The sequence below is a fragment of the Caloenas nicobarica genome, chromosome 11, assembly GCF_036013445.1.
Source record: "Caloenas nicobarica isolate bCalNic1 chromosome 11, bCalNic1.hap1, whole genome shotgun sequence".
NCBI classification, from domain to species: domain Eukaryota; kingdom Metazoa; phylum Chordata; class Aves; order Columbiformes; family Columbidae; genus Caloenas; species Caloenas nicobarica.
In genome coordinates this window covers 16,058,652-16,086,287 of record NC_088255.1, presented here as the reverse complement: position 1 = coordinate 16,086,287, position 27,636 = coordinate 16,058,652, and the positions used below count along the sequence as shown (strand labels likewise).

At 44.0% G+C, this 27,636-nt stretch overlaps 1 protein-coding gene across 1 annotated transcript in view; it reads left to right on the top strand.

Moving 5' to 3' along the window:
* Positions 1-685: 685 nt before the first annotated feature.
* The window catches only part of SYNPR (synaptoporin), a 105,636-nt gene continuing 78,685 nt past the window's right edge, over positions 686-27,636 (top strand). Inside the window, exons 1-2 of the mRNA XM_065642767.1 lie at positions 686-751; positions 846-911. Of these exons, the coding sequence (XP_065498839.1) occupies positions 734-751; positions 846-911 (84 nt within the window). The 5' untranslated portion in view covers positions 686-733. The remainder of the gene's footprint in view (positions 752-845; positions 912-27,636) is intronic.

Here is a 27,636-nt window from a genome sequence, read left to right as displayed (position 1 = left end):
CTAATTAGGGTGGTGGGTTTGCGCCCTCAGTGCTTTCCTGAGCCTTTTTAGGGCATCCATCACAAACCTCTCAAGGTGATGTTTTAATGCCACAAGGAACTGGAAACACTGTCAGTAAGCAAAGGCAACACAAGTGTGGATGGACACAGGGACCTGCTGCTCCTGCCAGGCTAACGCTATGTTGGGAAATGAGGCCAGAACGAGGGCAGCGCGAGATGGAGAATGATGTTCTGCTGTTAAGGAAATGCTAGAAAAGCAGGACTTGAGTGCTTGGAGAGCAGGAGAGCTGGGCTGCAGTCCTGGGGCCGCGGGGGGCTGGGGGCACCGGGCAAGTTCACCCGGGGAGGGCGAGAGGGAACAGAAGGACACGGTGCAACGTGGTGCTATCCCTTGTCCCTGCTGCTTCCATCGAAATATTAATAGTTTCTTTGCAGGCGGTGGGGGAAGCAGTTTGTTCTCTTTTTCTTTTTTTTCTTCCTCCGATATCTTCCTTTACCTTCCTGCCAGGAATTATTTTTTTTTTTAATGAATAATTTTAAAAAGTGGCGGAGGGGCAGCGGGCGGAAGCCGGCGCGGTGCCCGGGCGCGGGGCGGCTCCGCGGGGCGGTGCGGGGGGCGCGGGGCCCCGCCCGGCTGCTCCGCCCGGCGTGCGCGGGGGCAGCGCCGCGCATCCCCGGCTGGCGGGCGGCTCCGCTCCGCTCGCCTCCGCTCGGCTCCGCGGGGCTGCGGCGCCATGGAGGCGGTGGACCAGGTACGCGGAGCCCCGCGGGCGGGATGCGGGGAGGCGGGAGGGGGACAGCGCGGAGCGGGCGCGGTGCTGACCCCCTCCCTGTCTCTGCCCGCAGCTTGCCTCCGCGGGCACTTTCCGCGTGGTGAAGGAGCCGCTGGCCTTCCTCAGGGTGCTCGAGTGGGTGAGTCCCGGGTGGGGAGCGGGGGGGGGGTGTCGGGCAGCGCTCCGGCCGTGGGTGGGCTGGGAGGGTTGAGGGGGGGCTGTCCCCAAAGTGCGCGCCCGGCGCTGCGCCCCGCGGAACAGGTGGGAGCCGGGCTGGGACGGCGGCAGGGGCTGGGGACAGGGGACACGGGGCTGCGGGCGAGGGGGTGAGCCTGGGGACGCTAATCCTATAGCGATGTGGCAGGAGGGGTGGGCTGGGGGCTGTGTTTATGGATGCCCCCCCTCATCCTTGTGCTGGATGTAAAAGATTTAAAAAAAAAAGAGAGAGAAAAAAAATCCTCATTATGCATTTAGCAAACTTGTCTCTGGGCCGAGCGGGGAAGGAGGCAGATAATTGGTTTGCGGAGCAATGTCACTGTTTGTTGCTCTGATGCTCATTCGTAGTGAAGTCTGCAGGTCAAATGACATTCATCGCCAGTAGGTCTGCGGGAGGAGAGAGCCTCTCTGAACGAAAGTTCAGAACATGTCATGGAGGATTAATCACATTCCCCTAACGCTGACTGGCTGGGGAATTATGTAAGATGCATATTTTGGGGGGCGCATCCGCGTGCGGGTGCTTTTATCCACATGTTCGCACCCGCTGCGCGCAGCCTGGCCGCGGGGTGTTTGCAGGGGTGTGTTTTGGGGTGCTGGGGGCAACTGCTTGCCCCGGACCCGGTCCCTGCTCACCGCATCAGCAGCTCCTCTTCCCCCATGGGTGCCTCAAAGCATTAGGTCCCGTGCAGCTGGATGATGGGGATGTGATGGTGCCGTGGGCTTGCGACGAGGTGGCTCTGCAACGGGGTGACCTGCATGTGGAGGGTGGACAAGGTCCCTTGTGTTCCTCGCCCAGAGCTCACAAACCCACCTAGCGCTGCTGCTCCTGCCTGGAGGAGAAGTCAGGGCATCCAGGGGTTAACCCCCAGACACTGGGCTGAGGGTGTTTCAACCACTCTGCAGAGCTCTCTGTGAAGTAGAAGAATGGGGGAGAAAGCTATTTCTATGGCAAACAGCTGCTGGGAGCGTGGTCTTTTGACTGACTGCCCAGTGATGTCTGGGGTGGTTGGGAAGGGCTCCGGGCCAGGGGGTGCACGCTCTGCCCGTCAAGGAAACTGTTCACCCGGTGCATTGGTGTCCTCGGGACGGTGAGCAGGAACTCTTCTCTTGGCAGTTTCCTTGGTCTGTAACTTCTTCCAACAGCTGAATATAAAAGCTGCCTTTGTCGTGGTTGAAAACCTGTTTATATGTATATAAATGCACATGTGGATGTATGTAAACAGAGCTCTTCTGACAGGGCTCAGGTGTATCAGTCCTAGGCAAAAAGGCATTGCTGGAGAAGGGTGCAGAGTGTGTTAACATCTGAGACGGTGTCAGAAATTACTTTTTCCCCTTTTGACGTTTATGTATGAGCAAAATTATGCACAAGTTAGTGTACAGTATCTCAGAATGCGGAAGACCTTTTTATTTTTTTTTTCAATATACTTGAAAGGCTTTCTGTATTACCCAAATTCCAGCTCTATTCATTTCATCTTGTTGCTCTCATCTTCCTTCTCCTCTCACCATGCCTACCAACTGCTACCCACCTCTCTCTACCATCTCCGGTCTCAACCAAGTGTTCATCTTTCCCTCAAAATCCATTTTTCAGCCTTATTATCATTTTAAACTTGAAAAAAAAAAGGCCAAATGCTCCAGCCAATTCTTGGGCCGCTTCCACATTCCCCGGCTGCCTCGCAGCCCTTGGTGCGCTTGATCAGAACAGTCAAATTACACTGCTAATTGCTGGATTTACAGCTGTTTCATTTTGGGTGTTAAATGATGCGAGTGGAGTTTTCTAATGCAAAAAGTGCTGGTGACAGTGGAATTTACTAAACCCGCTCTTGTTGACTCTAATGAATTATTTTTGAGCTTTACAGTAATCACCTGTCAGAGGGTGTGACTGGCATCATGCGAGTGACGTGGCAGCTGAATAACGACACCCAGTTTTACAGAGTTGCAGGATTTGGGAAAGCAAGTGTAAGCAATTTTAATGTTGCCTTCTTTTGGCTTGTTTATCATCTAAAAGGGAGGTGTTAACTTCTGCTTTTGGAAAACCTACTTTTTTTTTTTTTTAATGCATATTTCCCAGAAAGCCATGTTTTGGATTTCTGGTGTGAAAAGCAAGCAGGTAGGGCATAGAGGTGGGGAAAGCCCTTTCTGCAATCTAAGAAGGAAGGCACTGGCGTTAATCCTCTGCTGTTTGTGTACTATAGCCCCATGTGCTACTCATGGCACCTCTTAACGCCTCCCACTTAAGTCCTAGATTGCATCTGCAGAGAAATAAAGTTCATAGCCCAGCTGGTGACGCAGTGGGTTTGGGCGTTGGGTGCCTCTTGTGCTTTGGGGGCAGCTTTGTGGTGTTGCAACACAGACGGCAGAGGTGGGGGCGTTCCTCAGAAGGGCTGGTATGGTGGAGATGGTGTACACCAAAAATGTTCTCGGTTGGTCCAGGTAGTCCAGCCTTGAGTTTGCATTCCCGTCTTTTGGGCAATTTGGGTAGGCCCATGGTGGTTCAGAGGTCAATGTGTCTTTGTTAATAAACCTCTCGTACAATGGTGCTTCGGAAATTGGTGTGTACGCGAGTGGAAATATTTGCAAGTCTGGAGACAACTAAGGTGGCTGTGGGTTTCTCAGGTATGAAACTGTAATTGTTGCAGAAGCAATCTATAGGTGTGCGAATTCTGGTTTACCTGTAGTCTGGCTCAGACACAGAGGAGCAGGGACTTTATCTGACCTTCAATCTTCTAGTTTGACCATCACCTAACACCCAGAGGGAAGATGCTGAAATAAGACCGATTCTTCTGAATATTCACAGTGCTGCGATATGTTTTGATTTGTATTTCCCATGTACTTTGGAATCTTATTTTCGGACAAGAAATTGCATTTCAAAGCCATTAAGAGGCTCAGGACCAGAAAAGGTTAAGAGAAAGAAGAAAAAAAAAGTGACTTGTAGCAATTAGGCGAAAGTTGCGGTTTTTGACCTCTACCTTGTTAATAGGTTGTGTACTTAGAGTATGTATGTTGATCACAAATCTGTGCTTGGAAATCTGTGCACATCTGTACAAGATAGGCCCCGGGTGTTTCCAGCTTTGAGTCAACTCTGCTTCATGGCATGTGCTAGGGGCAGGAAAAAGCTACGTAGAAGCTGTGTTTGTTCTTGCTCCTCTTTATTCCCTTGGTGTTACTACACAGGTCTTTGCATGGGAAGAGGGTATGTTTCTGAAGCTTATTTCTCATGATAATCTACCATGGCACTACAACCAGTTACAATGTCACAAATACTATTACAACTTCACTTGAGAAACGACTCTCCTACATCCGCACCTGACAATAATGAACAAAGAAAGACGAAAGAGAAGGAATATGTTAATTTGTCTCCCTGGATTAATTTCAGTCCTGTGGATCTCTGGATGTGTTTAGACTGCTTTTACTGGGGTCTGCAAGAAGTGAGCAAGACAAGGATGTTTGTCAGTTGTGGTGTATGGGCTTCACAGTTGTTGCCTCGCTGGAGCCCTACAAAAAGCAAATAAAGTAAAAAGCAGTTCTGCACATCACAGTGTGAAGTGTGTATGAACTGCCTCATGTATAATGGGGTGGTTACCTGCAAAATAGTTTTATAAATAGAAACTTTGTATCACTAGGCTGAGGCTTTTAATTACTTCTTGCTTGCTGTGATTTTTTGCCATAACTTTTCCTCTGCAGACACAAACCAACCTGAGATTTGTCCAGTTTCTATGTAAATTAAGAGGAGCTGCAGTGCTGCATGTAACACCTTTTCGTGTAACCCTCAATAAATAGCAGAGATGCAGAAACTGCAAGCTGGGAGATGCTGTGATTGCCTTGTTATCTGCAGGTTGTTGTTTTAAAATACCATGCAACAAGCTCCCTGCTCTACCAGCTTACAGCCCTGTCTAGGCTGGTATGGGCACAGCTGGGGGGCTATTTTGGGCACAAAACCCATGCAAGTGGCTCTGTCCAAGCCAATGCTGCTTGTATCAGGGCAGTTGTGAGTCATTTATGTTGTAGGATAAATCTTGTGGACACTGGCACTTTTCTTGGTAGGACAACTTGGAAGTGGACATTAGGATCTTCAATGAACCCAAATGTGTCTGAGGAGTTGTATTAATTCTTATGTTTGTGCAGAAAAAATACATTCCAGGCCTTGCATGACTGTGGATCATCACTGCTCATGAGTATCTTCATGGGATGTGCCAAAGATTTCCAAAGCAGCACAGGGCATTTGGAAAACAAATCCCCATTCATCTCTGGTGGAAGCTGGACAAAGGAATTGTAAGGTGGTTTCAAAAATCTGTGTGCACATGGACCAAGCTTACCTTGCTTTCCATCCTTGCCTTCACGATATGATCATTTGGTGAGCCAGGAAAAAGGCCAGGCTGTTGCCAGCCTGGCAAGAGTCAAGCTTGCTTTGATTGTGTCGCTTCTGCAAGGGTTAGCAACCCTTGCCTTGCAAACAAATGTGTATGTGGAAGGCAAAGGGAATCTGAATCTTGAAAGACCGATAATAAGTCTTGTCTTTTGTCCTAACTCTGATTGCTCATCTGGCCATGAAGCACTTTTGTTGAATTATATTTGCATGCATATGAATGGACATAAGTAGCTGCATGCTTTCATGTGTGTCCTAGAAAAGCCTAGATATCTTGAGATGCTGAAAATAAATTAAAAAAAAAAAAGGTAATGCTTGCATGAGGCATGTGTGATTAGCAGTTTACTCTGTATAGTGTATTATGAGCCTGAGATATTTTATAGTTGCTTGAGGCTCTTCATCATGTTTGCTTGTGCTTGTTCAGTTTTTGCTTAACCAGAAGGCAGCTGTGTACTCTGGCATGGGCAGAGACTTTAGGTGATGGAGCGGGGTAACCTTGCTGAAGCTTAATGCTTCTCATGGATACAGGGCTGGAATAGCTGAGTGTTTTATCTTCTCTACCCTCATATTGAAAAGCAAAGCCTTAATAAAAATAATATTTCTTTCTGCCTGCTGGTGTTGCTTATGCAATGCCAGGATCAGAAGCTGCATTTAGTATTGGGTCCATCCATCTTGATGTGTAAGATACATTTTTTCATGTGTTTGTGTATTGTCAGGTTTTTTTGGTGTCTGCCTTGGGATGTAGGTACCTAGCTGTTCTTGAAAACCTGGTCTCAGTTCCTGCCTCAAAGGTCTTGTATATGTAGTGTCAGATCAATAAAACATTCCACTTAGTCAAAAAGCGTAAATCCATTTCAATGGTATTTTAATATTAGAAAGGTAATTAACATGTAACTAACCCTCCTCTGTAAGCTGTCATTAATTGGATGATTCCTTATAGGCAGCTTAGTAGAACGCGTGCAAAATACACTGCAGTTCCATATAGACAAAAATTGCCACAGTGAAACAACGGGATGTCAATGTCAAAGAGACCTGAGCCCTGTGAACAGGCTGTTTTGGTCCTTGTCATTGGACATACGACTTGTGAACTTATTGGTGACCTGCAGGCAGAGAACTCTGTTGGACAAGTTATTTTTATTAGGAAGAACCGGGATGTGGATTTTGCCGTTAGATATCGGGCTCTGTTGTGTGTGATGGGAAAGATCTGAAAAGTTTTTGTAGCCTCGCTGAAGAGAGATGTGAAAGCTGTATGTCACTGTCACTGGGACTGGGACAAGGGCAGCAGAAGCAGTAACGCTGCCTACGTGGTATTTTACCTTCTGGTCTTAAATTCTCAGCTTCTGGGAGTCTTGTGATTCTGAAACCTTTGGCTTTGATAGACCATATGCTTTTAGATCAGGTTAGCAAAGAAAGAAGGAATTCCTGAAGACTGAAAACCCAGAACACAAGTGAAAGAGCAGAAAATCTGTCTTGTGATCCCATGGTTTCACACTGACTGCAGAGAACTGGCTGTTCTGCACTCTGTTCACATGCGTGTTTATCTGCGTGCATATCTTATTGAAAACTGAGAACTGTGCTAATCTTGTTCCATCAAAAAGTTGCTGTTAAAATGGTATAAATGCTGGTAAAGACAAGAAGGGAAGGAGAAAAGGTCAGCAACGCCTGACCACGTTGCAAATAAATGACATCTTTCATCCGAAAAGTGCCTACCATTTTCCACTTAGGTTCACGTTGTGATCATGGGAGAGTTGATTTTAAAAGGTCACCTAACAAGTCATTTAAATTCTGATGATTCTCAAGAGGCCCGGAGTGGGACCTGATATAAGTGAGTTACGTAGAATCAGCACATGAGATACAGTGCTCCAGGAGGCAGGAGTTTTTGGAGTTATGTAGTGCTCCCATGGAAATCCCTGGCTGAAACTGTTAAAATCTTCTTGTGGTAAGCCACCTTTTTGATGACAGAATCTGCTGGCGTTATCTGAATGTGGCAGTTCGAAGCATTAGTAATAGAAGATGAGGAGAGAGACTCATTAATGCTAGATTTGATTATATATGCAAACCAGGTTTCTATGAAAGGAAGAACAAAATGATCTGACTTTCAAACTAGCAAGAAGACGCATGGAGATAGAGGGTTGTGCCATTAGACATACACGGTTAGAGTCTCCTTGCCAATTTTTATGAGGGAGATGTTTCTGTCATTACTCCTGTAAATCAGCATCTGCATAATTGCAGGCCCGGGAAAAGGCCTGGCTGGTTGACATCTCTGGATTCAAATGTTGCAGTTTGGGGAAGACAGGCTTGGAGGTACTTATGGTAAAACCCTTTTATCATTTGGAACCTGTGGTCCCTGAGTTAACCTGGATTCAGGGCACTACGGGTGATCCCAAGGAGCAGGAGACCTTCTGGTCCCTGGCTGAAGTCTTCGTTCTGCTCTGGGAGAGAAGACCTTCTCCTCCTGACGTGGGAGAAGGGGAGAGGCAAAAGCAGGTAACGCTGGGCTCCGCACAGGGCTGGTGATGGAAGGCAAAGTGCTCCCGCCACACCTCTGCAGGTGCAGCTTTCTCCTCTGGCACCAAATAAAAGCATTAAGTAGTATTGTGGTCCTGGAGCGGTCCTGGGGTGCAGTGTGGAAACCAGCACTTGGACATCTGTCTGGCTGTCCAGCCCAGCAACTGGCCAGAGGGCTCTTAGTGGCTTTTACTCTCAGAGGGGATCTGCAAAGTGCCATAAAGAACACTATGGAAAGGAACATACAGTGTGGAGGTGCCGCTTTTAAGGTGTTTGTTCATAGTGGCATACGTACTGCAAAGTGTGACATTGTTGCTAAGGTGACAGCTTGCTTGCTTTTTTGGCAAAAGCAAAAGAATACTGAATATAGACAAACTATAAGCTTTTGCTCTGTTTAATTTGCACAGTTTTATCTTTTGGCCATTGTAGAGACTTCTCGGGTTTGTCTTTGGAAGCAGTGTTTTCCCATTCAGAATGCTTCACTCAGTGAGAAAAGCTAATATTGCTCCCCTTTTTTAAGGAAATGCTTAAATAGCATAAAATGATGGGAGTTTCAATAGTTATAATTGTAGGTACAAATTATCGCATTAAAAGGGTTTGGTAATAGCATTCAGTCAAGTAAGTATTCTGTGAGAACCTTTTATATAAACAAAAATATTAGGTGTTGGCTCAGCAGCCTATGCATGCGGGCACATCCATGGGTGCACAACCCAGAAGATTTTTGCATGTGCTAGTCGTAGTCATTTGCAAACCACTCAAACCTCAGCTGAAATGCATGGTGAGATGGGAATTCCTTTGGGTCATGCTCAGAGGTTGAATGTGCTGAGAGGGAGCAGAGTCCAGGCAGGGAGCCTTGCACCGGGCAGCTTGGTCACTGCCACGGCTGTGTATTGTCATAATGCTGCTGGGGGAGAAGGATCAGCAGAGGATTAGATGGACGTGGCCTCTGAAGAGAGGGGGTTTTCCAGATGAGCAGCCATCTGTGGTATGAGGCAATGTTATGGTCCTCAGTGTGGAGAGGAAAGCAGAAAGGTCTCACGAGCCTAATGTCAACTTTGGTCCTCAAAGTAGTGGGGTATGTGCACAATCCAGGAAAACCAGCCAGGAAAGGCTGAAGTAATGTGCTCATTGCCCTTTATTGTTTTACCTTTCATTTCTTTGGGATGTTCTAATGGATAGATGTGTTTTTCTGAACAAGCTGTTCTGTCTGTGCCTTTTCCAAAATGCCTTAGCATCTGGGGAGAAAGCTGTGTTAGAGGCAGAGCCTGCTGGAGCTGCTGAACTGAATCTGTGGGGAGCAAAAAGTGCTGGAGCTTGAGATGAAGCTGAGGGATGCTCTGTGGGCTCCTGTTCTCACAGAAGTGCTGGTGCAGACGCCCCAGCCCCGGTTTGTTTGTACCATCGCAAGGGAGAAATTAGCGTGTGTATTTTCAGAGTGGTCAGAGATCATGATACCCTACACGGAGCACTTTTGTTGGGGGATTGGGGATGTCTCTTTGCTAAGAAGACCCCAACAAGCATCCCAGGCATTGAGGTATCCCAGACAGCAGTGGGGAGAGTCTCCTTCTTGTCTTTGTTAAGGAAGCGGGAGAAAAACTGTCAAGCAGGAAGATTCCAATGAAGTGTTATACATTTTCAGATGGGACGTGTACAGTCCCAGACCCACTGCCAGAAATAAATCTGATTTGACTGTCTTGTGAAACTCCTGACCTGTCAACTTGATCTTTATTCCATGAGAAATACAAGAGCCTGCTGCAAACAACCTGACTTGAATATTCACTAGAAGTGCTGAAGAACCTGAAGTATTGGGGATGAAATTCTTCCCAGAAGATCTCTGAAAGAAATGCTACCTAACATTGCCAAGTTCAGGGATACATCAGGAACTAATTTATAGTAACAGCACTTCAGTAGCTCTTTGGCTTTCAAAAAGAAGTTTGTTATGTCTGTCCTCAGTCTTCACTTCTCCTGATGTTAATGCTTTGCCCTCCTGCATTATTTCTCAGGTGATGCAAATCCAATGTATCTTTGGCTTGAATTTATAAGCCTCAGCTCAAATCCTTTGGCACTTGCATGTTGAGTGCTTGTAGTGAGGCCACATATTTGACACAGCATTTGCAATCTTCCTAATATTAGGTGAAAGGCCTCTGTTGCACCCCAAATAATGCTATAGAAGTAGCAATATCTTCCTTGCCAGGTTCTTGAAAAACAAGGAGACAACTGGCTTCTTGCTTCAGCCTCCCTGATACAGGCTGTATTATGGCCTATGGCTGCCTTCAGCATCCAAGTCAAAATACCCCCAGATGCCAGGAAATATCTTACAGTTATTTAACAAGCAAACTTGAGCTTTGCTTGAAGTGTTTTCAGAATAATCTTCTACCCGGCTGGGTGCTGGAGGTATGCTCGAAGCAAAACTAAACAAGTCCCCCATCTGTGTGCAAGTTTAAAACCACATAGTTCTTCCCCCTGCTACTCCTCAGGCAGAGGCTGTGTTGCAGACAGAAAAGCACTGCTCCTCATCAGTTTTTTACCCAATTTAAAACAACCTTCAGATGGCAAGAGTGGTGGCTGGGAGCGGTTGAACACGGCAAGGTCACAGCTCCCCGTTGGGGCTGTAAGGAGGAATGATGCCCATGGGTGTATATCATGCCCAGCTCAAAGGGGTTAGGCTTGATACTAGAAATTGGCTTATTAGTGCAGAATATGTATTTTGCAGTAATTATCCTGTGGAGTTGAGCAGTTTCTCCAAGTGTTTTTTTAGAGACTGTGCTTCAAAACCAAAGCAAGTGTGGGATTCCCCCCAGTGCCAAATCCAGCAGCTGATAGATTCGGCAGAGCTCTCCTGATTGCCATCTCCAAGGGCAGTCAGCGTGCTGGAATGGAATTAGGTCCCAGTTTGAAAGAACATGCCTGCCAAAAAATTAAACAATGGATGCCTTCCTGTTTAATTTTAACATTTTAATTAAATTCTTTGCTGCTGTGTGCCTTTGATCTCAACGAGCTGATATACATGGTGTCTGCTGTTGTGTTTTAGCAGTGTTTTGTTCTAATCTTGCACATAGATGCGAGGATGTGTTTGAGTATGGATAAAAGTGCAGAAGCTGCAGGCTGCCAAGTACTGAGTGCATTGCAAACTGACTTTTCCAAATGGTGACCTAAGACATGTGGACAGAGGGATTATTCACGAGTATGGCTCAATAGAGCTTCTTTCTGAACATATTCTCACCCCATTTTTAATCTACTTCTGTGAATGGTGCTGCAAGAAGAGTTTTCCTGATGGAATTACTCATGGAGAGGGTTGAGGCCAGGAGTTGGGATTTTACTGCAAAACAGAATCAGTTTCAAGTGAGATGATTAATAAAGTTTGATTCCTCAGTCAGAGAGCAGAAGCAACGCTGTCTGGCTTTGACTGGGCACATCTATTGATTAGTGCCATCCCAGTGCCCTGTTTGAGAGCATTTGGTAGGCTTCGGCTTTCTGCACAGCTGTGCAAAATATGGGTACCGAGCAGCACGTAGCCAAGCAACCCCATCGCAACTGATTTCTGAATGTATAGAGAAGTCTTCAAATAAAGACATGGTTACACGTGTTCCCTGTGCTATTGGTAGCTGGGCTTTGATTGCAACGGGAGGAAGTGAGCAGGGAGCATGATGTGTTTTCATGGCAAGGAAAGGTATTAAGAGTGAGCTCTCTCGTGTTTTATGGCCTGGGGTAGGTGACTGAGGAGCGTGTGGAGTATCTGTCCTTTGCAATTTGGGCCGTACCTAAATGCCAGGGTAGCAGCCATCATCGCTACATCAAAGAATCATTGGTAGAGCTGGTTTGGAATAAAGAATTCCATTTCCTTGGGGGGAAAAAAAAAATCATGATTTATCTAAATTTCCCTTGGAAACTTTGGTATTCTGGTGAGATTGTGAATGAAGAAATATTTTTCCCAGAAACTATAATAGTTCAGCTCAAAATATTTCTGTAGAGAAACAGTGGTCAGGTCGTATTCTCCTTCTCTCCACACCCCACTGCAATGCCACAGGCTCTCTCCTCATGAAGATTCATCTGTGATGGATCACATTAACTGTGTAGTTTGGCTGTGGAGCCTGATTTACAGAGCAGGGGCAGCATGAGTGGCCAACCCAAACTCCTTGGAGGTACTGCAATAGTTTTCCCAGGGTGGATATCACAAGCCCTTAGCACTGGGACTTGCAAAGAAGAGTCAACACGTTTTTGAGAAATGATGACTCTCTTGGAAAAGGAGGAGTGAGTCTAAAATGCAGGAAGTGGTTTTGATGGAAGATTTTCACCTGACTTTTAAGACAATGTGTACATATCAGTGTTTTGGTTTACGGTTACATTGTGTGCCTAGCCCTCTTCTTGGTCAAACGTGGAGTTTTTCAGAGCTGCACAGAGGCAGCACAATCTTTTTAGCAGAGAATCAGCGAGCCGGGTTCGTCAGCCTCCTGGGTTTGCTGCCTCCTTTGTTTGCCGTGTTGGCTCCCCGGGCTGTGCCCTTGCAGCCTGTCACCCGTGGCAGGCGGCTCTGCGGGGACAGTGCCCGTTCCAGCACAAAATCTGTGCCTGCCCAGATTGCGAGGCCCTGGCAGGCAGCAGGAGCTGGCATCGCGGTGGGCTGACATATGCGGGGGACGCTGGGTTTGCCACGCGGCACAAAGGCTCCTGCCACTGCCCAGGTTATGGCATTCACGGGAAGGGACAATGCTGTGAAAAGGAGCTCCTTGTCTGCGGATCCTCTGTGACCCAGTGGCACTCCTGGCCGTGGGGACCAAGTGCTGTCACTGTTTTCTTCTTTTGTTTGTTTCGTTTTGTGTATGTTTTTATTATTATTATTATTATTATTATTATTATTTCCTTTTTTTCATCCCTTCCATCATGGTTTTCACAGTAGAATCACAGCAACAGGAGTCTGAGACAGGGCCCATGTCTCATGACAGAATTGATCCAGCACAGCTTGCATTGCCGAGGAGTTAAATAGAAAAGCTCTTTCTGCAATATAGCTCACCATGGTGTAGTTCACTCATTTTTTAAAAATTGTTTTCCATCTTTTGGTTTATGTGCTCATTAGCTCTGGCCACCCATGGGTGCAGCGTTCGTTGTTAATGCAGCTGAAGAGGCTTTGACAGAGCTAATAAATATTCTTTGCACATCTTAGTCCCCCAAAAGTAGTGACTCAGCAATGATCAACCATCTCTCATGGGAGAAACCGTTCCCAGCTACTCCCAACTTGCAATAAAACCTGTGTGTCACTGGGCTGCTGGGAGGCAGGGCTCGAGTACCCCACATCTGTATTACTTGTGCACAGAGAGATTGCTAAGCATGTCCTGGGTGGAAGGACAAGAGTACTCTTGCTTGGTTTTAAAGAGATTTTTTTTTTTTTTTCTGGGGATTTTTACACTCCATCCCGTGATGCGCTTTGGGATGCATTCAGCTTTTGCTTCTGAATAGGGCTCCAGATGATGGAAATAAATTATCATAAATTAGAATAGATTGCACTCTTCAGCATCTCTGCATCTGTCATTATGTTTCTTTAACAGTTCAGTTTAACATTTATACACACTCTGACAGCAGCTACTGGTGTGTATGCTATAAATATTGGCTTAGAGAAGACATTAATGGAGTTTAGGTAAACGTTTGATGCCGCTGAGATTCTGTTCCATATGGTGGTACACAGTGAAATCGGATTCAATGTGCCACTTATAGCGCTCGTGTATTCCCTATAGACTGGCCTCCTGGCATTTCATCAGCTTTCTGCATCACCAAGAAAGTGCAGGTGCCTTCGAAAAGCAAAGTGAGCTTCTTGCAGTCTGTTCTGTTTTTAACCACCTGCATTGTATGCGATGTATAAAGCCAATGTGTAGCATGTGCAGATGGGAAGGGCTCAGGAAGAAGAGACACTCACAGAAGCAGCGGTCAGGAATTGGGCAACGAGGTGTGGGAGTGCTCTGCTTTGAACATGTGTAAAGAAAACCCATGGGATTTTCTGGCCAAGATGCCATTTAGACTGTAACTGAGTAATAGGGTGAAAACTTTGCATGTTTGTTGGTCACAGTTGCTTAAGCCTGAAATTTTTGACTCTCAGCCCCGGTTGAAACTGTCACCAAACCCAGGTGTGGGAAGCATATCTTCAGGGTTTGAGGGGTCTGGCTTATGTCCCAATGGCTTGCAGGAGGACTGGAGCGAGTTCAGAGAAGGGCAAGGAAGCTGGTGAGGGGGATGGAGCACAAGTCTGAGGAGGAGCAGCTGAGAGACCTGAGGCTGTTCAGCCTGGAGAAAAGGAGGCTGAGAGGAGAACATATCATTGTCTACAACTACCTGAAAGGAGGTTGTAGCATGGAGGGTGTTGGTCTCTTCTCCCAAGTAACAAGAGATAGGATGAGAGGAAATGGCCTCAAGTTGTGCCAGGGAAGGTTTAGATTGGATATTAGGAAAAATTTCTTCCCGGAAAGGGTTGTCAGGCACTGGAACAGGCTGCCCAGGGAAGTGGTGGAGTCACCATCCCTGGAGGGGTTTAAAAGATGCATAGATGAGGTTCTTAGGGACATGGTTAGTGCTAGGTTAAATGTTGGACTTAATGATCTTAAAGGTCTTTTCCAATCAAAATGATTCTAAATAGCTGTGATCATCACAGCCAGAGGCAGGAAGAAATACATTCTGGTCCCTCTGCTGTTTCTTCCATCGTTCAACAGAATTTGGATGTTTCCCACAAGTTTTATTTTGTTGGGTTTTGTTGTTTGTTTGCTTTGCAAATTGCAACACCTTGATTAGTGTAGCCTGATGATGTGGGTACCTCTTCTGCAGTATTTCCCTGATTTACCCCGCTTTCAAGCTAGCATGAGGGTAGGTGCGTTGTGTGGCGTGACACAGCGGAGGGACAGTTGGGGTAGAGCAGCCGGGCAGCCCAGCCTCTGCACCTGGTGTGGGGCCCTGGGAAACATCTGGCTTCTGCCGGCCCAGAGGCACATCTGCCACGGACAGGAGCGCGGCAGCTTCGTTTGCCCCTGTGTAATGCAATGTAAGCAATGAAGTAACCGTAATGTACGAACTGGCTCAAAGCAGGGCAATTCGAAGAGAAAGTGCTCTTCACACTGTAAATTGCTAAAGGTCTTCATGATGCCAGTGAATTAAAAATCTGAGAAGAAAAAGCCCTCCGGTGCTGTAAGGTCAAGATGCATCTTTTAAGAGCTGCTGGTGGGGAGGGGAAGAGATAACTTATCTGAATGGAAATGTATTTAAACTCTTATCTTGTACAGTTCCTGGTTACTGCAAGGAAAACTGTATTCCCTGTCACTTGGAGAACGGGAGAAATTTTTGTATAGACTGAATGGATTTCTGTGATAATGCTACCTGTCTGATCTGAATCATTAGCCAAATTTTCAGACCTTTGCAGGTTCTTTTAAAAGAAGTTGCTGCAGATATTTTTTTTCAAGGTACTTTTATTTGCACTAGCAGTACAGAGGAGCCTGGTGTGCTCCTGCATCCAGCAAGGGACAGCACTTCCACAGCCCCTGGAACCCTTCTCTTAACTGTTCTCAAGCTTCCAGGTTTTATTGTTGTTCTGGCTGCTTGTGTGGTTCTTCTACCTCAACTTTCCTCTTCTTTCTAGCTCCTGCAGAAAAAATAGTTTTGCAAAACCATGAGCAAAATCCTTCTGCCCCAAGCAAAATCTTGCCCATGATTTTCCTTTGAACAGCTGGTTGTGTTTGAGCTTGAGGTTGGCATTTATGTCTCTTGAATGATGCTATAAAGGAACTAAACTGTATTTAAGGAGGGCAGCATTTACGTTTACCTGATGTCAAAGACATTTTAGCCCAGCCAACAACATTTTATGGTAAGCCTTGCTCCAGCAAGGAAGCCTTCAGCTTTCTCCAAGCTGAAAGAGAAGCTGGAATCAGGAGCAATTTCATAGCATTGAAACCCTTTTACCATTATTTGTTGTATTTCTTTTCCACATCTTCTGGCTCTTCGAGGCCTGGACACTCTGGGTGCAGTGCCCACCACGTAGCTGTGACAGACACGTTTCTCCCTGATGCCTTCATATGAGCATGCTGAGTTTGAGAAGGGATGTGCAGTGGGATGCAAATCATGTAAACCATCTGCATAGAATCACTTGTCATGAGAGTATCTCCTTGAATTGTTTGTTTGATTTATTGTGGGTTTTTTTATTTAGCTCTGATTTAGACTGTAAAGATGTTCTTGGGCGGATGGGAGAGAAAGGAGCCCTTACTCTCGGTGGGTTTTTCTGTTTGTTTTCAAATATACATGATGTTCTCATAGGAAATGGGTTTATGTACTTCTTTTTTGTTAAGCCTGCCAGATTTTAGTTTCACATATGACTACTGTTCATAAATCCCAAAGCTATTTCTTTTAGACTTTCTGTCCCCATAGAAAACCTGGAGATGACCTGTTCCCAGTTCCTACTGTCACCTGTACCTGGCTGACAGGCCCTTCGGGGTAGGACAGGAGAAAAGTCACACACTTTTGCACTCCAATCGGTGCTAGATCTTGGAGTTTAAAAATAACACAAGTGAAAAACATGGATGTGAGTCATACAGAAAACACTCTTCATTTCTAAGGGAATATAAATATCAGAAAAACACATTCTTCAGATGTTTCCTCCTCCTGAGAGGTAGCCACATCTAAGATTTCTGTTTGAAGTGTTCAATCATAAACATCGGTCCCCTGCTGTCAGAGTGACCACTAGGTACAGGAGACGCCTGTTAAACATTAATAGCTAATACTGTGCCAGAGCTACATCAGTCATGAGGGTCTGAGTGAGCTTTGCACAACGGGAAAAGCTGGAGGAGGCTGCGACTTCACTTCTTGGGTCAAGATACTCTAGCGATCATAGTCTGCAGTAAATGCCTCACTTCTGGGAAGTTGGGTGCTCACTTTGCATCTAAATGCTCATCCACATGTAATACATCTGGTGTCACACTCCAGGACAGCGTATCTGCATGCTTTTGGAGGAGTGAGCTCTTTCTTTTCAGTCATCTCCTTTGCCCCTCAGCAGCTGGGACGCTATGATTTTATATCAGCTGGGCTTAGTTGTATTTTTGAAGGAAGTATGTGTTAAAATGCATATGCATTTCCCTGTGTTTTTATTAGATTAATATTTTAAAGGCAATTTAATACAAAATTGCTGAAAATTATTTAAATCTGAGACATGCTGGAGAGATCAGAGAGCTCTTATCAACTGTTGAATTAGTAATGTTGAATTAGACATGAGAAAATCCTTTTAAATTTAAGTGGCTTTTCTCAGAACCTTTAACATCTTTAATGTCTTCATTCATCCTTCTAATAATTCTTCCAGTTTTGGCTCTCCCTGAGTTTCCATGCAGATATGTACAGCTTATACAGTTCAGGCTCTGATCCATTCATTCAAGCTGTACATCCCTGAGGACCATCGGGGAGCCTCCAAACCATTTTTCTCAGGGATACCTTTTCCTGCTGTGGATGCGGTGCGAAGACTGAGCCCTTCATGGATAATTTCATGCTTGTATTTGAAAAACCTGGTTATGCTGCCATCTGAGAGAATGGAGATCACGAGTGCTCTTCAGTGTAGACACTTCAGCATTATCTTCCAAGAATCTTAAACTTTAAAATTTGAACTAGAAATAAAATTTGCATAATATTTTGCAAGAATGCTACTGTGAGGCTCTGCAAGGGGAATTACAGATACTGCTTTTTTTTCTTCATAACTCTTGGAGAGGGTCAGCTTCTCTCCAGCCCCCCTTGATAACAAGCTGCTGTGAGAGCTTAGCAGAGCAATGTGTGTCTTGGTCGCACCAGATGGATGTCATTTGTGTTGCTGTTCATAGTCATGATAGGCAGCAAATGGAGTGGAGCCTGAGGCAGCACTTTGCTGCCTGAAGTTGGTGCCTGATGAATTATGGAGATAAATAAGGCGAGATTCTGCCTTTGCTTTTCCCTTTGAGTGTGCACGTAAGTGTTAGGTGGCCCATGTTTGAAGAGACAACGTGAAACGAGCTTTCAAATATTTCCTTGAGGTTGTCTTAATTATTTCACTATAATGGTAAGGAACAAAGCAGCAGAATCAATATGCCTAATTATTACATCTAAATGCAAGAGAAATTAGCCAGTGAACTCTCCCTTCTCTGGGGAGGATTAATCTTCCTATGCTCTATTTCAGATGTCTTCCAGAAAAATGAAAGGCTTATCACCTAGGAAACACGCGGTCCTAATCGCCCAGGTCTGCCACTTGGATTTACAGACTGTGAGGGGACTCTTACTTGGTCTTCTGAAGCACAAAATTAGATTGTTTTGCTTGTGTTTAACCATTGTGGTTGAAGTTTTGTAGCTGGGTGATTTGAATGACAAACACTAGTAGGGCATACACCATGTGTCATCCAAATATGCCTTGGCTGGCTCTGGATGGACCTACTCAACATCAGGCAGTGCCATGTGGAGGGGATGAGTTGGATGCTAAGGTGATGCTGTCAATGGGGCAGAGCTAATTAGCTCAGCTTCTCAACAATGAAGTGCTGTATTGATGAATTTATAACACAGAGCTCTCTCATTTGCCTTTGCACTGTACAATACATGCTTGTTTTGATAGCTATTTGAGACTCTGAGAAGATAGCATTTTGTTGTGATCTGGTGGCAAATAGCCACAAAATGCTTACAGGTGATCCTGGTGGGATTTGATTCTTCACCTTTGAATTAGTAATTAATTGGAATGACAAAAATATTTCTTGCATACTAGGCTTAGTATGGCAACAAATTCTGGTTCTATCTCCTTGCTGTTGACTTGCCCCAAACCAATGATATCTTGTGATACTTTCTACTAGGTTGATGATACTAATTTCAAGCTGTGCCACAGATGTAAGATGATTTCAGATGAAGTGTTAAATGAATAAATTCATCTTTATATAAGATGTGGCTAATCCGCGTCCCCCATAAGATCTGACTTTCTTTAGATTTTTGTCATTTGTTGTCATGTGTCATCCTGGTGGAAATCCAAGTCTAAAAGTACTAAGATGTGCTTCCCCAGAATATTATCACAGGCAGATCATGCCCAGGAAGAGAAGGGTTGGCTTTATTTCTTGCCAGCAAACCCACCTCAGTGTAAAGAAGACTCAGCAGCTAAATATGAAGTCTAAATGAAAAAAAAAAAAGGGCCATTTCTTTGCATAACAGTGGGGAAATCAGCCTTTCAGTTCACAAAGTGAGATGACAGCTTGCTGTAGGGAAAACTTCAGTCCATCATTATTTTGCATTTTTGGGTTGCATTACTCATGGCAGTTTATTAATTAGTTTTTATTTTGCGGTCTGTCTTAAAAGAAAAAGATTTCCACTCATTATGTATCACCCCTGTACCTTTCTTACTTCCCAAATTATTCTTTGCATCGTGGTCATTTCCCAGCTTTCCTGGCTGTCGAGTTGATTAACTGGGTGATGCCGACTGGAGGGCATGGGATGGGCCACTGATGCACCACCTGATTGTGTGGTCATGGAAACCCCTGGAGGTAAGACCTCTGTTATCAAAATAAATTGGGATTTTCTGCCAAGTAATGGTTGCCGAAGCTTGCACTAATGCTAGATTCTGCTGGATGATGCACTATGGAAGCCAATTAGCCTTTGCTGATAAGCTAGGCTTTGATTAAGCTTTTCCAGGCTTTCTCATCACAAGAAACATGTATTACTCATTGAACATGCAAATGCATTTGCAGTGTGTAATTACAAAATTTTCTGAAGGAGCAACCTATTTTAAACAGGGCTTTTGTTTCACTCTTGTTCCTTCATTGCACTTACCAACTCAGTCACACAGTCTAATTCAGCAAACATAATTGACTGGTTTTAGGAGTTAAAATGTCCTGTTGTTGAATGTTTTATGCTTCAGATACTGAATATAATGAAGACCACTGCATTGAGTACACAAACTATCTGCCGCCAATCCAAAAGCCTTGCCCTTTGCAGCGAGCCTTGGGAAGCAATGGGCTGGCAATGCTATGATCTACAGCTTGAGCCAATTCGAAAGTGATCTTGTCCTGATAATGCTGGGAACAAACTCTTTTTTTGTAGCCATAGGCAGGGATAACTTATCCTGCTGAATGTGCAGCTCGTTGCACTTGATGGGAATTTATTTATTGATCCAATTATCTCCTGACCTGTTTACAGAGTGATTGTGGATGAAGCAATGTAATTAAAATTGATTATGGCTGTGTATAATGTCTTTAATCTTTGACACTCAGGATTTGGATATTATAGCATGCCTTCTCTAGCTGATAATGGATTGTGAAGAGCATCAAGGAGTTAATGTATTTTCACGCTCCGTAGGAATAAATTTCTGTGTTACACGCTCACCTGTGGTGGTGTTAACTGAAGGACAGTATCATGTCTCTTACTCACTCATATGTATTATCGTAACTTTAGTCACTTCATCTTAGAGATTGCATGAACTTGTATATCTGCATCTATATCCATATGATGGTGCTTTAGAAAAAAGCCTAGGAATTGGAAATTCTGTTTCCAGGTCTATTTCATAGTTGCAGTCCTCGAGTGTAACAAAGTCATTCCTATAGCTAGATGCATATCTTTCCTATTTGCAGTGCCTTTCGTTTATTGCATGCCTAATAACATGGAAATCAGTTTTCCTATGCGGAGTTATATGCTGTGGTACACTGATGTGGTCTAAGTTTGGCATAATTAGCATTTTCTGATGGAAATGTCTTGCAAAAGTCTCAAATCAGAGCAGAAGGAAGAAACATAGAGGTGGGCAGTATGGTGCCCTACCTGCACTTTCCTCATGGCACATCCCATCTCCTCTGGCACGGCTGCAGAGTCGCAGGTGGGTAATGGCCAGACCAGAGCTGCTCTGTCCGCTGGTCCCACATGCACCAGCTCCTGCTCTTTCTCCCCCAAACTCCCAGAGCAGCACCAACACCTGGGGTGGGGGCAATGTTCTGGCAGCTGCGATCCCTGTCACAGGGGGACCAAATCTACTGCTGACGTTACAGAGCCTCAAGAGATGCTCTCTGCAGTCCATAAGCATTAGTGCCTTGGCAATTTAGCAGATACTTTTTTTTTTTTTTTTAAATTTTTTTGGAGGGAGGGAACCAAGGGTTCAACCTCTGCAGAAAACTGTGGCAGTCATTATAAGCCCAAATCCTGCAGAATAATCTCATGTGTGATACAGGGTTTGTCCCTTTTGCAGGTTATTAACCATGACTTCAGCTTCTCTTATTTTAGCAGGGGGGCTGGCAGGTTCAAGAGATGCTTGATATAGAGACATACGTAGAGCGTGGGCATCCTTCACTTGCGGGGCTTTGTTTTTCCAGGCCACGCTCTCTTCCTAAGTCGGTTCCCTCTGTTATTCATGTGAACACTCCAAGGGTTTCAGCTAATGATCACAAAGCAGACTTCTTGCTCTAAAGTCATGTGTCTATCCTCTTCCCAATTAGCAGTTTTCAAGTGTCCCACTGGACATTTGGCCTAAAATAATCTGAATATTTCTACTGTTTTGTTGTCATCACCAGATTTCATGCATGCACACAGGCTACGGTGAGGCCACAGTCTAAATGCCTGCATCGTTGTAGCCTTTATTTAAATGAAATTCCATGTATGGTAGTAATTTTGCAAGGGAAGGTCCCAGGACTGATGTTTGAGTGTGAATATCTGAATTAGAATTTAAATTCTGAAGCATTTGAGCTTAAACAGATTTTTTAAATAAAATTTTAAGAATTGCAATTCTTTACAATTCTATCAATAGTAACTGCAAACTTGAGCATATGCTGCAGAACACATGGAGGCAAAGCATTCAGTTAGAGAGAGAGCACAAGTGCCTTTTTCATCTGAGGAAAATTACAAAAAAGGAGACAACTTCCAGCAAACTGTGGCTTCCGATCCACAAGCTGATAAAATCTGCATATTAGTCACAAGTTATTTTTCCAGATTTCTGGTTCATTCTCTTTTCTTAATTAAAGATGCTGAAATTCTCTTTCAGCCCTTTCACTCTCTGTTTCATAACTAGTATACTTGGGGGAAAAAAATGCCCCAAATCATCACCACCACCATTATTATAGCTCACATCTGGCAGGTTGTGATTTGTTTTTGTCTCAACCAACAAAGATGCCAAGCTGTTTTTTATTCAGGAATAAATATAAAGAAGAATGCATTCTTTTATTTGGACCATGTTGGGTAAAGATGAGGTTTTTTCCCAATGAGGTGTTATTTTGTAAGGAAAAAGCACAAGGTTGGATTGTTAAATCCAAGCCCTTCGGTGCATAGGTTTTGTGCTCAGCATGCCAGCACATCCCATATTTGTACATTTTCTGCCCATATGGAAGCACGTAGCCATTCTGAGTCTTTGCAGTTGTGGATGTGTGTCTGTCCAGGTCTTGCTCCACACTGAATTAATTGCTGTGAGGATTAATGGTACTTTACTGATTTCACTTGCCTCTCACGGGGTTTAAGTGCCATAAGCTTTCCCTAATTATAGGAGCCATCCCTGGCTTGGGGAAGAGGTAACATCACTTGCCTTGTCTTGTAACAGTGTAGTCAAAGGCTCAGGGAAATGGTTCCTCCCCAGAAAAGATGGTCCTTTTGGTTTAACAGTATCAGAATCAGCTTTTCTGCCAGAAATAGCAACCACTGGCTACAGCATGGGCATTGCTGCTTAGGATAATACACGAGAGTATTTTGGCTGGAAAGCTTAGCTTTTTACATCGTTGTAGCATTACAGTGACCGAGGAAATCTCTTGCTCTTCAGTCACAGAAGGTGTTTTCTGCACTTTTTTTTGGCATGGGGTAGTTTGTGTAAAAGTTGTTCATGTGGTGCTGCTGAGCCTGAGTTTCTGGCACATCATCACTTCTGGAAAAGCATCATTGTTCTCAGTGTTGTCTGTCCAGCGGGTAGAGCAGCTGGCACAATCAGAGCAAGTACCATATAATCTGTTGGCTCTCATGGTTTCCTGATACTCCTCTGGTTTGGTGTTTCTTGTCGTTAGTGTCAGTAAATTTTTTATTGGCTTTTACAGTGTTTTCTATCCTAAATTTATATAATAAAATTTATATATATATATGTAATAAAATATAATATATATATATTATAATATAATAATATAATAAACATATATATTTTTAATATATAATATAATAAAATAATATATATAATAAAATTTTTAAATTTTATTTACTTCCATAACATGGAGGGATGCACAGGGGGAAGGGCATTACCAGAGAACATATGCAGAATTTGTAGGCTGGGAGTATATACCTACAAGCAGAAGACAGACTTCAGCAGAGGCCACTTTGGTATGTGCAGCACACAGTTCTAGTTTAGTTTGTGAGTAGCAAACTGTTCCACTGTATTATGCATTTCCCCCTCTCAAAGGATCATCCACAATTCTGCTTTTCACTGTCCATTTTTCTTCCTCATGCTCCTCTTTTTTGCCCCACTCTCACTGCCAGCAGCCTGATCATTGCCTGGAGATGTACGTGCATTGGTCCATCACACAAAGGGAGGGTTTTTGTGGTGAAACAAAACTGCTCAAAAGGGCTAACATAGGGTTAATATTCTTCAATCTGTAACAGAGAAACTGGAAGATTTTTCCAATCTATGCTGACTGATACAGCAGTGAAAACTTTTTATGCCCTATGAAATTCTAAAATGCCATTAAAACAGAAGGTTTGTAGTGGTTTTGTGTCTGTGTATGCATAGAGAAATAAACCTTATTGATTTGATGGCATTTGTTATCCTAGAGCTATTTTTTCACAGGGTCCTTCTGCCACATTTCTAGACCCTTTTTGTTTTCTCTTAAAATTTGCTCTCATATGCTTTGAAGGAATTTTCCCTCCACAAGATGCAGCAGTATCCTGTCATCTATTTTTCCTTCTTTTAATTGTGGCAAGCTCTTAGAAGTTAAATGCTGAATTCTTGGTGGGCTATGAGGAATACATGATTATGTTAACCTCTTTGCCAATGTTCTGTACTGAAAATGTCCGCTGTTTATTTTCTGTTAAGGCAAACTGATAGACTTGCCCATGCAAGATCATACCTTCCCAATGCCATGTCATTAATAAAAGCATTTTCTAAGACATATAGCATTGTGTGTGGTTTTTTATTGTTATTTTCATTGTGACCTTCTTGATGGTTTTGCCTGTTGTTCAGTTGAGCAGGTAACGATATTCTGTGGTGTTATAACACCATCTATAACAATGGTATTTGGGTATAAATTGTGACTGTTGTTGTTTCACGGTGTGTGAAGGTAATGGGCAATTTCCTTATTCCAACGTACCAACTCTTCTGAAAAGGCTGATATAAGTAGTGTCATCTCTTGACTGAAGGAGAATTTCAGGAAAAAAACAATTGCAAAGAAATGTTTCACAAAAAGCAGCCTATGCTGGAGGAGTTCACCTAAACAGGCAGGCTCAACTATTATAACACTTCGGTGTCTGCACCTGCAAAATCCAGGTGGAAATCACTGGGTTGGGTACCAATTCTCTCCGAGTCATTTCTACTACGTGGCATCACCATACACTGCATGACCATCTTCTTGACTTTGCAGCAATTCTGTCATTTGCAATGGATAAAAGTTGATTTTTTTTTCATGTTATTGCAGTAAGACATTTACAGTTACTCTTCTGGATGGTTGGAAGAAAGAGAATGAGGGATTGCTCTTGTGAGCCCAGCATGGAGCTGGGCTGATGTCAGTCATTTGAGCAGAATACGTGCTGCTGTCCAGAGCAGTTGCAGCTGGAATATCGCTGTGCTGATGCTACAATATTAAGATGTCTGGAAAAGATGGTTGGTTGCCATAGAAGTTGGACCTCTGACAAAAATCCTAAGTTTTTTGGACAATGGGAGAAGTTTAAGACATGGTTCACAGGGGAAGTAGCTGCTCTGGATCTAAGCAAAGTAGGTGAGACAAACTCACTTGGTGGTGATTTTGGACAAGCCTTTGACATGGGGCATGTGCCCTTGCCCTACATCTGCTGGAGGCAGAGAGGCTTCTGCTTGGGTGCTGGGATACTGAAAAGCCTACAGGAACCCCTTTCTGCAAGCTAGAGAAATTACTGTGGCCATTTAAAAAATGAATTCCTGTATTCATGATTTAAATTTATCTTACCTTGTACATGCCTGAAACTTCACTACCTGAAATGTGCAATGGAGTGCTGTTCTGCAGGGCTTCGTAGGTAAAAACCAAACCAAAACAACATATTTCCATGGACACACTGATTTTTACTTTCTAAAGGCAGAGACCGTGGTTGCAGTCTGTCACCCAGGAACTTGTTTAGGGCAAATATACCCTCTAAAGATTTAACTATCAGAAGTGTTTTCCTCTTGTTTCACTATTACTTTCCACACACCGCACCGCCCCCCCCCGCTCGAAGTGAAAGCTTGTTAAACATGGGCAAAATGTAAAGCTGAAAGGAAGAGAAGCCAGGAATATTAAAGAGAGAGAGAGAGAGAGCGCACTTGCTTGAAAGTGTTGGCCAAGCAGCTGTTCATGCCTCCTATTTAGCATGAATGGAAGACATAGCCCTGATTAAAAATGGTAGGTAGCAGCTGCACAGCCTGGGCTAAGGATTACCAGATGGTTAACTGTGATTGACTTGTCTCCATGAAACTCACTGGGGAGGGAGGAATGGAATATCTGAAATGTGATGAACATGCTAGGTACACAATTTTTTTTTTTTTTTATAATGAACATGCCAGATTTGTTTACATGCTTCTTGAATAAAATATGGCTGCTAGTTTGACTTAAGACAGACATCTTTAGTACATGCTATGTTGCAAAACCTTGCTCTTTTGATTGTAGGTGTGATGATTCCCCCTCATCTCCCCTCTCCTCCCCCTGGTGCTGTGATACAGCATAAAATAATTGGTTGACAGAATGTTGATTCTGCAGCACGGGAAGGATTTGCACAGATGGGAGTCAAAATATGTCTCCTTGCCTTATGCTAATGCCACTACAAAGGTTAGGGAGAAGTTCAGGGCTGAATGTGGAATCCTTGTGCTGCTTTAGCTGTTGCAAAGTGTTTAAGTTGGTACCTGAAGGGAGAAGATCTGGATCCAAATGCTCCGGTTCTCTGCTCCCTCTGTTTACAGCAAAAGGGTACCAGCACTTGCTATGTATTCATAGTACAATGGTGCTTATGTGGTTGCTTTTCCTTGACATGTGCCCATTATGGCCAAAGAGGGATTTTTTTTTTTTCTAGCCTGGAAAGGGCTAGAAATCACAGATAGTTCTAAAAATACTGTGGCAAGAGGATGACACATCACCATGATTCCAAACAGCATCTTCTAACGGGGCTTGGCCAAGCTTCTTGCGAGTGCCAAACAATTGGCACTTGTTTAGGCAATATGTTCTGTAGAGGCCGTAGCCACGTGCAAGGTGGTGTATTCATTGTACAGCCTGCTCGTTGGCATGGTGGCATCCATCAGGCTGATGGCCAGAACGCCTCACCCACCTCTTCTCCTGGGTGATTCCTGCGAAGTGACTGCTCTGTGGCTCAGTTTCCCTTCCCTTCGCTCTGATCTTGACCCCTTTGCTATGGGCAGCAGCTCTCGTGATGGGTTTTTGGAGGATTCCTGCAGCTGTGGCATCCTGAAGGCCATGGGATTCATGGGCAAACAGTCCCACATGCTTCCTACATTCAGCTCCACATGTCTGCCCTGACTTCTGTGGCAGATGGAAATTACAGGTAACTAAGAATAGAAGCCAGTAATTTGGGAAGTAATACCTTGGCATGTATTTAGGAAAAAAAATAGTAATAACAGTGAATAATTTAGAAATGCCAAGATAAATACTGTGTTTGAGGGAAAGTGTCACCTCCAGCTGAGGGGAGTGGAAGACATTGATCCTGTGTTTCTTTATCCTCTGTGTGGAACGTTTTTACTTTGTGTTTGCATTAGTTTTTTAAAGCAAATTACAAATATGTCAAAAAGATGGAGTTGTCTGTTATGCCAGCTGATTACCTTGGATTTCAGTATGAATGAAACTGTGATGCAGATTTGTCTTCATAAATGCTTTGTTACCTAGAAGACATTACTTCTGAGTCTGTGACATTGAGTACTTAATAATTAGTCTCACCTGGATGTCTTCACTGTATATAAAAACAAATAAAATGCTACTTCAAGCTTCTGGTGTTGATAAGAAAGTGGTTTATTTTGACTTTGTTGGATTTTTTTTTTTTTAGTGTTTTGGTGTTATCAGAGGCACCCTCCTTCTCCTTTCCAAACCAAGACCCCATCTGATTTATTGAAAGTGGCAGAGTCTTAAAACTGGTGATTTAATGCTCTTTACCCTCAAACGATACATGTTTGGGTTGGAAGTGACCTTCAAAGCTCATCTAGTCCAGCTCCTGCCATGAGCAGGGGCATCTTTACCCAGCTCAGGTTGCTCAGAGCCCCGTCCAGCCTGGCCTGGGATGTCTCCAGGGATGGGGCGTCCACCACCTCTCTGGGCAACCTGGGCCAGTGTTCCACCCAACTTATTGTAAAAAATTTCTTCCTCAATGATGCTAGGCAAAGCCACGTGTGAAACAGCCTTCACGTCTCACTGAAAAAAGGCAAGACTGCCAAAATTTTGTCTGTTTTGAGTCAGGAAGAAATGTTGAAATCTTGAAAGTTTGTTTGCCTTAAAAAAGATACCAACACCCCAAAACTCAGACCTGATCAACTGAAGTATTTTGATTTCGATCCATTATACTTTCTTTTTTATGCATGTTAAAATTTCGTAACAGAAATTTTCAACCCAAACTGTTCATTGTGAGAACTTTAGAACAAGAATTTTGACAATGTAAA